Genomic DNA, 10423 nt, shown 5'->3' on the forward strand with positions numbered 1-10423 from the left:
TGGCGTAAACCGACCGCGAAGATGCGTGTAATTGTGCATGTCGTTCATGCGATACGCATCTTGACAATACATATTATATATCAAATCAAATATGAAAAATAAATGGATAGGTTACGAAAGATTAGCTCGACAAATACAGCAAGATTATACTTATTTGCCAAGCCATCTTACATGGACAATGGAAAAGTTTCATAAACTAATCCAAAGTCCTATTTCGCGTAATTTCTGCTTCTAAAAATCTTTAACACTCATTTCCGGTATGTTGAATATATTAAATAAAAGATTAAATGTGCCGTAATTATTGTATCATGACCTATCCATTTTAATGCAACGAATCTACGAGATATATTTAACTGCGATCTACAATCTACAATCTACGATCTACTACCTACAATCTACGATTTACGAGGTGTAGATTCGTTGCCGTAATAAAAAAGTTTCTCACTCACCGACCCGATGCGCAGCAGCGGAGTTTAATTACGATGATTCTGTAACATACAATTAGAAAATTCACATTAAAACAGAGTATTCAAGAAATTTTGTAGATCGTAGTTAAAGAAATATCGAAACTAACTTATAATATATATATATGTAATTTCTCGCATTTTCTCTTCCAATGATTGTATTGTACAACAAGCATGAAAGCAGATACCGTTGCTGTAATCTTGCAGCAGTCTCGCAGCAACATTCCACAATGTTTATGCATTGCTGGAATCGTGCGATGATATGTTGCTACAAAGTTCCTATAATCTTATCTATAATTATAGATAATTATAATTATAGATAATCTGTATATCTGTATTTATTGCTGTAGTGTATGGGTATGCGTATGTACTTATGCAACTTTTGATGGGTAGGGCTTAACATATGTATATAAAAGCATATAACAAAAAAAGACTTATAAACAGGTACATATTGTATAAAACTTACATAACACATGAAATAGTATTTGAGAAGGATTATAGCTCAGTCATTACACTTAAGATAACGTTAACTGGCGTAGTTTATTTCTAATGTGTATAATTTGTTTTACAAAAATTAACTTTTGAGATTGGTTATGCATTGTAAAATACGAAACCATAAACTATAGGAGTGTCCGGGCATTGCGCTAAAAGTGTCTTCTATCTTTGTTCGACATATAGTGAGTGACGAAGATAAACTGATGCTTTCAGTGTTATATGCGTCTTCCCGAACGCAGCCTATATCTATAATTAAATTATATCTATAATTAGGTTTAATCAGCATAATATTAGTGTTATAGTTATATGTATATAAGTGAAGAATGTGCAATTGCGCTTGGCACAGTTCTAGTGAAATAGGCGAAAAGTGCGTCACACAGTTAAACGGTTAAAATATTTTTAACTATTAATTATTATTCTTAAATAAATTAGTATGGCTCATATGTGTTAAAAACAAATTTCAAAGAATTTAAAGGACTCAGAGCCGTGACAGGGTTGCAGTGTCTAAATATTCTATTCTAAGTTTATTGCGAAAAAATATCACCTCGGCCAGGGTTTGAACCTGGACCTCCCTCTCGCTAGGCGGGCGTCTCAACCAATTCGATCACCGAGGCACATATGTGGTCGAATTGGTTCCTTCGTCCCGCATATTTATCTTAAAATCCTGATATATTCAGAAATATAAATATACGGACCTCGCGCTGCGTCAAAAAGTGCAAAAGCAAATGGAAAGCGGAATGTGAAATAAGTTTTTTTAAGTAAATTATATGTTACAATTACTAGAATAATATTATGTTCAGACATCCCGTAGACGCACCGACGTACACATACTACTTTATTTATCTGACAAAACATGACGGAACTCTTGCCACACTTTTTAGTTCAAAGGTAGCAGTCTAGAAGTATATTAGATAGGTATAGTCTACGGGATGTGGTTGCAATACGGGGTACAAAACTGTGAAAGAAAGAGACGAATGATACTTCTGTATCTGTCGCATATGACATCCTCCTCTATCATAGCACACCTTGCAACTAAAAATCGAAATAAAAACGGGAACGTTAAGAGACTCAACCCCCTTCACTGTTGCCTAGACTTGTACGTAAAACCGTGCATGAAGGAAACTTAATTAACATTTTTGTTAGCAACTTGTGCTCACACTGGCTATATGAAAAGTTAAAAACTTTGGTACAAAACATTTTTCGCTAAACTGTTCGTTTCCGAGATAATTCCGAGATAGAGAAGTTTGTAACACTTAAAAAATCTAACCCTGTATGAATATTTAATTCCTGTTGTATCCGAAAAAAGACTCAGAACTGGCAACATAAAAGCAAATTTTTGTGAACTCGTAAGAAAGTTTTTAGAATAGAATTTAGATGGAAAAAGAGTTTATTTCATATTCGAAAATTCAAAAAGAATTTTTTTTGGACACTAATAATTTATTCAATGTTATTTTAACGTTGCAGCAACATAAAGAGTCTAGTTAGAAGAATCGCATAATAGAACGTTAAAAAGATGTTTACACTTCAACATGCAATCTTGCGACGTCTCAGCAATGTTTCAACTTTTTATATTATACGGAATATTCATTCACACCTAGTACTTCGGAAGGAATATACCACCAATAAGAACGATATGACAAACACTAATCACTCTATTCCCTTTTATTACTCCACGAGCAGTGATAGAGAGGAAAATGAGGTCAGTCTCCACTACTTTCCTGATAGCACAGAAAAGTTTCTACAAAGCTTTTCTTTATTTCTAATAGAGAGCAAAAGATGTGCGTGCCGTTTATATTTGGTATACGTATATACGTATATTTCATGTTATGTATTCTTTAAACTTTCGACTCCTCAATAAATATAATTAACTACGGAAAATTCTTAAAAAGTTCTTGGAATATTACATAGCCTCTGTATTTGTTATGCTTTATTTTGTCGATTTTAAAATAAATTAATGAAAAAAATGATAAATTTTAGAAACAAAACCTTTTGCAGATATTATTGGAACCGGTGAGATACATTCTTCAAGTTCCCGGAAAACAAGTAAGAACGAATTTAATAAAAGCCTTCAATTATTGGCTAAGGATACCGGACGACAAGCTCCAAACGATCGATAATGTAACAACAATGATACACACTTCGACCGTTATGTAAGTGTACATTTTGTTACTTCGACATAACAATGTGTTTTGTGTTATTTTCTAATTATATATCTTTCTTATTATTTTTCGGAAAAATTTTTTAGAAATAAACATAGGTAAACAAATATACAAAATAATATAAAATTACATATCAAATATGTACATACATAGTTTTACATAGTATATTTCTATATAATTTTATACAATTCTACATTCTACACAGTTCTATATAATTATAAATTTATACATGTTTTTATATGAAACAATTGTTGTTGCGAAATACTGCTTACTTATAATTACATATAATTGTGCACAATTGTACAAAGTTATATGTATTCTTATAAATGAGCACTTTTTCTCAACTAAAATTTTTTTATATAAAAGCATGCATAAATTTATAACGTATATTACATAGAACTGTGTAGAATGTTTTTAGATTTACATAAAAATATACAATGTAAAAATATGTACGGACATATTAGACGTATAATTTTTTACAATACTATATACATATATTTATCTAAATTTATCTTGTTTTTCGAGGTAATTAAGTAAATTCATAACAAGAAGAAATATTTCAAAAAATCGTCCGTGTTTATATTAATTTGTAAAAATGGAATACTTTTATAAGAATTAACTTCAAGTTTCTTTTATTTTCGTAGGATTGATGATATTCAAGATAATTCCAATTTGCGAAGAGGCATTCCTGTCACACATTCGATTTATGGACTCCCTGACACAATAAATGCTGCAAATTATGTGTCTTTTGTTGCATTGGAACGAATTATTAATTTACTACATCCAAAGGTAAGTAGTGTCGGGCACATTTTTTACGAAGCAATGCTTTGATGTTTTACTTGATTTTAATCCAATAATAATATATGACAATATAAATCAAGATAAAAGATAAAGGTTTCTTTATAAACCTGAAATGGATATTAACATATTCTAACAATATGAACAACTTTGTACGCGTTACGATGTCAGCATTGCAAATAATGATCCCATCGAGAAAATTAATATCTGTATATATTAAATATACAGGGCTTTCGAAAGCCCTGTATATACAAATAATTATAAGTAAAATGAAAAATAAAACATAATATTATCTATAATATAAACTATAATATTATCAGGCGGTGAAAGTGTATATGGAACAAGTACTGGAGTTTTATAGAGGTCAAGGGACGGAGGTCTTTTCGAGAATTAATTTAATTTGTCCAACTGAAGCAGATTACAAGGCGGTAGCAATCAAGAGTAACTACTATTTCTTATACAAACTTTTTCTTATACATAGGAAAATCAATCATAAAAATTTTGAAATTTATTTTATTTTGCAGAGGGTGGGATCATCATCCACTTGGTGCTAAAATTGATGCAATTGGTCTCAACTTATGAAGAAGATTTTTCATTACTAACAAATACCTTTAAAGTATGGTATCAAATACGTGATGATTATTGCAACTTGTGCCTTGATGAAGTAAGTAATAATACTTAATTTTATTTAGTACATTTTTTAATTAACTAAATTTATTTTTGCGGTAGTACACCAACCAGAAAGGGTATTGTGAGGATTTGACCGAAGGGAAATTTAGCTTTCCGATTATCCATGCGCTTACACACAATCCAGACGATAAGGAAATAATAAGTATCCTTTACCAAATGCTATTTTTATTTACTAAACAATATTTATTACGCAATTAACAACATTTTTTCATTTACTGCTGTATGTATATACTTGGAAAGCTTTAATTGTAATTTATTGAGTTTATATATTTCTTTAATGATGCTTTATGAAGGTATTCTAAAACAACCGACAAAGGATGACGAAATAAAACGTTATTGCGTTCAATTATTAGAGAAATATGGTTCCCTTGAATACACGAGAAATGTTATTAAGGAACTGGACTCGATCATGAGGACTGAAATTCAACGTTTAGGCGGTAACCCGCCTTTTGTGAGGCTTCTGGATCAACTCGATAATTGGGATAACAAAAACGTGCCTAAGAATCACTTAGCTGGGACGTCATGAATTTACGATTATCTCTTTTTTGTAAAAACAGCAGAAACCTAGCCTTATACATGCCTTTTTCATAATGTTATACAAGATATTTATATTAAAGGTAAAACAGTCAAGATCCTAGTGAGTAATACTTCGTCGATCTATGTCGAATCGATGTCAAATTGACGTCAATTTGACGATGCATGTCGTTTCGACATCGTTTCGACATCGATCAACAAGTCATTTCTCGCTGGGATATGTTTATATGTATAGGAAATATATATGTGTAACAAAATGTATTTCAAATATATATAATAAAGTTTTGTTATGAGATTTTCGTTCAAAAAACATTTGTAAAATTGTATTAGATATACCCAAGCATTAAAACCGGAAATAAGGTTCGACGAAAGATTTAATAAATATACAGGGTGTCTGACGCAAGAGTACTCTTACGAGAAGTGGTAGTAGATTGTGTCACACTGAGAAGAAAAGTCATGTACCATTTTACAAAATTTGCCATAGTTATCGAATAATTTATTGTGAATTTTGTAAAGTGGCAAATGACTTTCCTTTTTAGTCTGACCCAATCTACCACCATTTTTCGCAAGAGTATTCATTTTTCTCGAAAACCAAGGCTTGTATCAAAAGACGATTTCGAACAAAAGTAGTTTTATTCAAAGGGGGACGTAAGATGGTACCATTGGTTTGACCTTTGGTCAATGTGCCAAGATTATATAAAGTTAAATTTTGTTTTTCTTGTAACTAAACCCTCTATCTTTCGTTAGACATTCTTGTAGCTTATCTCGAGAGCTTTCCAAAACACTAATATACTTAATTTTTGCATCGAATATTTTTCGAGTTATAAGGCTTGAAAGATCGGTGGTTGATCCAACCAATGAAACCGTATTTCTATTGTAGTTGCAATTTGCGACATAGCAGCTCTGTTGTAAAATTACAAGTCATATTCATATCTGACATACAACACGTGACTAATAACGAGTGATATTCGATTCTGATTTACGGCGTATTGTATAACAAGCCTGAGAGCAGACACCGTTGCTGTAATCTTGCAGCAATTTCGGTGTAACATTCCACAATGTTTATGCATTGTTGCAATCGTACGATTATATGTTGCTTCAAAGCTCCTGCAATATTATCTATATATAACTATTTATAATTATGGATAATCTATATATCTATAATTGTTACTGTACTGTATGGATATCCGCATGCACTTACGCAACTTTTGCTGGGTAGCGCTTAACACATATAAACGCATATAACACAAAAAGACTCATAGACAGGTACGTATAACACTTACATACCACATGGAATTGTATTTGAGAAAAATTATAGTTCAGTCATTATATTTAAGATAACGTTAACTGGAGTAGAAGTTTATTTCTAATGTGCACAATTTGTTTTACAAAAATAAAATTTTAAGATTGGTTCTGCATTGTAAAATACGAAACCATAAACTATATCTATAATTAAGTTACATATATAATTAAGTTTAACAGCACAATTATCGTGTTACAGTGATATATAAATGAAGAGTGTGCAAATTGCGCTTGTCACAGTTCTAGTGAAAGAAGCAAGAAGTACTATCGCACTCGACACAGTTAAATGGATAAAATATTTTTATTTATAACGTTTGTTACATTACTTTTAACCATTGTACCATATCAGCAAGGTCATTGGGTAAATTTGATTTTATTTTATATTTTTATTTCTATTTCTATGTAATTAGGAACGTTCAACCTCGACGCGCACACCTTGCGTAATGCTAATGCTCGCGGCACTGCAACTTTCAAACCTCGTAAGTCGGGAAGTATTTAATGAAAATTAATTTAATTATGTGTTTTGTAAGCTCTCGAGATAAGCTACAAGAACATGTAATGAGAAATATGGAGTTCCATTTAAGAAATTGAAAGTGACCTGCATGTGATCTATAAACGACTATCCCGAATCAAACAAATGACACCATCTTATTTCTCCCTCGAAGTTAAAAACTTTTGTGCGAACCATTTTTCGTTAAAATGCTTTGTTTTCAATACATAAGTTGTTTTGAGACATAACTTTAAAAACTCACCCTGTATGTATATTTAATTCCTGTTGTATCCGAAAAAAAAGTTCAGAATTGGTGACATAAAAGCGAATTCTTTGGAACTTGTAAGAATGTTTTCAGAACAGAAATAAGATCGAAAAAGAACCAATTTCATATTCAAAAATTCAAAAAGAAATTATTTTGAACAATAATAATTTATTCAATGTTATTTTAACGTTGCAGCAACTTAAAGAGTCTATATAGAAGAATCATATAATAAAACGTTAAAAAGATGTTTGTACTTCAACATGCAATCTTGCGACGCCTCAGTAATGTTTCAACTTTTAATATTGTACGGAATATTCATTCACACCTAGTACTTCGGAAGGAATATACCACCAATCAGAACGATATGACAAACACCAATCACTCTATTCCCTTTTATTATTCCACGAGCAGTGATAGAGAGGAAAATGAGGTCAGTCTCTACTACTTTCCTGATAGCACAGAAAAGTTTCTACAAAGCTTTTCTTTATTTCTAATAGAGAGTAAAAGATGCGCGCCCCACATTTATATTTAGTATGTGTATGTATTATATGTATGTACTGAAAAGGAGGCTGGACCAAGACGACGATTTTTTTATAATCAATAACTCGTTAACTATTGCGAAAATTGCAAAATAGTAAGAACTTTTCGTCTCAGTTTTGTCAACTCTATCTATACAAAAATTCTCTATCTATACATTTTATGTATTCTTAAATTCTCAAATCCTCACTAAACATAATTATCTTTAAAAAATTCTTGAAAATTTAAAAACTTCCTGGAATATTAGATTAGACTCTTCGCTTGTTATGCTTTATTTTGTCGATTTTAAATTTAAGTGGAAAAAATAGGCAAATTTGAGAAGTGGAACCTTTTGCAGAAATTATTAGAACCGATGAGATATAGTGTTCAAGCTCCCGGAAAACGTATAACAACGACAGATTTAATAAGGGCCTTCAATTATTGGCTAAGGATATCGGACGACAAAGTCCAAACGATTAATGATATATCAAGAATGGTTCACCATGCGAATGATATGTAAGTGTATAGTTTGTTACATCCACATAATGGACTATTTTGTGTCTCTTTCTAATTTCACATCTTTCTTATTATTATCCCTAAACAAATTTTTATGCATAAATATAAATAAATATATAGGAATTATATAAAAATATATATCAAATATGTCCATACATATTTTTACATTATATATCTCTGTATACAATTTTATACAATTCTACATTCTACGCAGTTCTGTATAATTTTATAGATTTATACATGCTTTTATATGAAAAATTTTTTAACGTAAAATATTAATTATTTACAATTATATGTATATAATTGTATAATACATATAACTTTCTACAATTATATGTATATAATTGCTTATTTATAATTATACATATAACTTTCTACAATTATACATATAACTTTCTACAATTATATACATATAATTGTAGAAAGTTATATGTATAATTATAAATAAGCAATTATTTCCCGTTTAAAAAATGTTCCATATAAAAGCATGCAGAAATCTATATAAACGCCATGTAACCCTAAGGGGATTCAATAAATCAACTACTAAAAAAAAAAATAAGAAGAAATATTTCAAAGAATCGTCCGTATTTATATTAATTTTTAAAAATTGAATACTTTTATAAGAATTAACTTTTATTATTTTTGCAGAATAGATGATATTGAAGATAATTCCATTTTGCGAAGAGGCATTCCCGTTGCACATTCAATTTATGGAATCGCTAACACAATAAATGCTGCAAATTACGTAACTTTTATTGCATTGGAACGCGTTCTTAGTTTACAACATCCAGAGGTACGTAATGTCAAGCACATTTTTTACGAAGCAATACTTTGACTTTTTATCTGATTCTAATGTAATAATGATATATGACAATATAAATAAAAATAAAAGATAATGATTTTTTTAATAAACCTTAAATGGATATTCTTACAATATGGACAACTTTGCAAGCGTTACGATGGCAGCATTGCAAATAATGATGTCATCGTGAAAATTAATATATGTATATTAAATGTTAAATTCATATACAAATAATTGCAAATTAATTAGAAAGTGAAAAGTATAAAAGTATAATATTATCAGGCGGCAAAAGTGTATTTGGAACAAGCACTGGAGTTTCACAGAGGTCAGGGAATGGAGATCTTTTGGTCAACTCATTGTATCTGTCCAACTGAAGCAGATTACAAGACCATGATAATCAGAAGTAACTACTATTACTCATACAAACTTCTCTTAAATATACAATACAAAACTGTATACAAAACTCATTCGTAAAATATTTTAAATCAATTTTATTTTGCAGAGGGTGAAGTCTTCTACTTGGCGCTAAAATTAATGCAATTGTTCTCAACTTGTAAAGAAGACCTTTCGTTAATAACAGATACCTTTCGATTATTGTTTCAAATAAGTGACGATTATTGCGACCTGTGGCTTGATGAGGTAAGTGATAACACTTAATTTTATTTAATAAATTTTTTAATTAACTAAATTTATTTTTGTGGTAGGATACCAAGAATACAAGTTATTGTGAAGATTTGACCGAAGGGAAATTTAGCCTTCCGATTATTCATGCGCTGACAAACAATCCGGACGATAAGGAAATAATAAGTATCCTTTACCAAATGCTATCTTTATTTACTAAAAAATATTTATTACGCAATTAACAACATTTTTTCATTTACTGCTTTATATACTTGGAAAGCTTTAATTGTAATTTATTGAGTTTATATATTTCTTTAATGATGCTTTATGAAGGTATTCTAAAACAACGGACAAAGGATAACGAAATAAAACGTTATTGCGTTCAATTATTAGAGAAATATGGTTCCTTTAAATACACGAGAAACATGCTTGAGGAACTGGACTCGATCGCGAGGGCTGAAATTGAACGTTTAGGCGGTAACCCGCATTTTGTGAGTATTCTAGATCAACTCAAGAAATGGGATGTCAAAAATGTGCCTAAAAATTCCGTAGCTGGAACGTCTTAAATTTACGTTTACATATTTGTTTTTGCAAAAACAACAAAAACGTAGCCGTATACTTTTTTCATAATAATAGTATACATGATAATAATATTAAGACAAACGGCCAAGATATGATTATATAGGATTATATAGAAAAGATATATGGATAACAAAATGTTTCAAAAATATATAATAAAGTTTTGTTTGTTGTAATTTTCGCTGGACACAC

General features: G+C 30.3%; 2 protein-coding genes across 6 annotated transcripts; both read left to right on the forward strand.

The window, feature by feature from the left end:
* The first annotated feature begins 1281 nt into the window (after nt 1-1281).
* On the forward strand, nt 1282-5333 carry LOC105567008 (geranylgeranyl pyrophosphate synthase-like). 3 transcript variants are annotated; one of them, XM_012021501.1, is made up of 8 exons: nt 1282-1346; nt 2424-2658; nt 2955-3109; nt 3763-3907; nt 4237-4357; nt 4441-4580; nt 4646-4748; nt 4900-5333. In XM_012021501.1, exons 2-8 carry the CDS (start codon nt 2473-2475, stop codon nt 5130-5132), a joined length of 1083 nt encoding a protein of 360 aa, XP_011876891.1. In that variant the 5' UTR covers nt 1282-1346; nt 2424-2472; the 3' UTR covers nt 5133-5333. The 3 variants fall into 3 exon arrangements, with proteins under 3 accessions (XP_011876891.1, XP_011876892.1, XP_011876893.1); XM_012021502.1 differs by having other exon boundaries at nt 1285-1326; XM_012021503.1 differs by lacking the exon at nt 1282-1346 and adding an exon at nt 1619-1717.
* A 1322-nt stretch (nt 5334-6655) lies between these two features.
* Nucleotides 6656-10423, forward strand: LOC105567009 (geranylgeranyl pyrophosphate synthase-like). 3 transcript variants are annotated; one of them, XM_012021506.1, is made up of 8 exons: nt 6656-6803; nt 7393-7627; nt 8031-8229; nt 8878-9022; nt 9314-9434; nt 9534-9670; nt 9736-9838; nt 9986-10423. In XM_012021506.1, exons 3-8 carry the CDS (start codon nt 8087-8089, stop codon nt 10216-10218), a joined length of 882 nt encoding a protein of 293 aa, XP_011876896.1. In that variant the 5' UTR covers nt 6656-6803; nt 7393-7627; nt 8031-8086; the 3' UTR covers nt 10219-10423. The 3 variants fall into 3 exon arrangements, with proteins under 3 accessions (XP_011876896.1, XP_011876894.1, XP_011876895.1); XM_012021504.1 differs by having other exon boundaries at nt 8072-8229; XM_012021505.1 differs by lacking the exon at nt 6656-6803 and adding an exon at nt 6841-6921 and having other exon boundaries at nt 8072-8229.

Source organism: Vollenhovia emeryi, unplaced genomic scaffold (genome assembly GCF_000949405.1).
Source record: "Vollenhovia emeryi isolate VEMERY1.0 unplaced genomic scaffold, V.emery_V1.0 DF939141.1, whole genome shotgun sequence".
NCBI classification, from domain to species: domain Eukaryota; kingdom Metazoa; phylum Arthropoda; class Insecta; order Hymenoptera; family Formicidae; genus Vollenhovia; species Vollenhovia emeryi.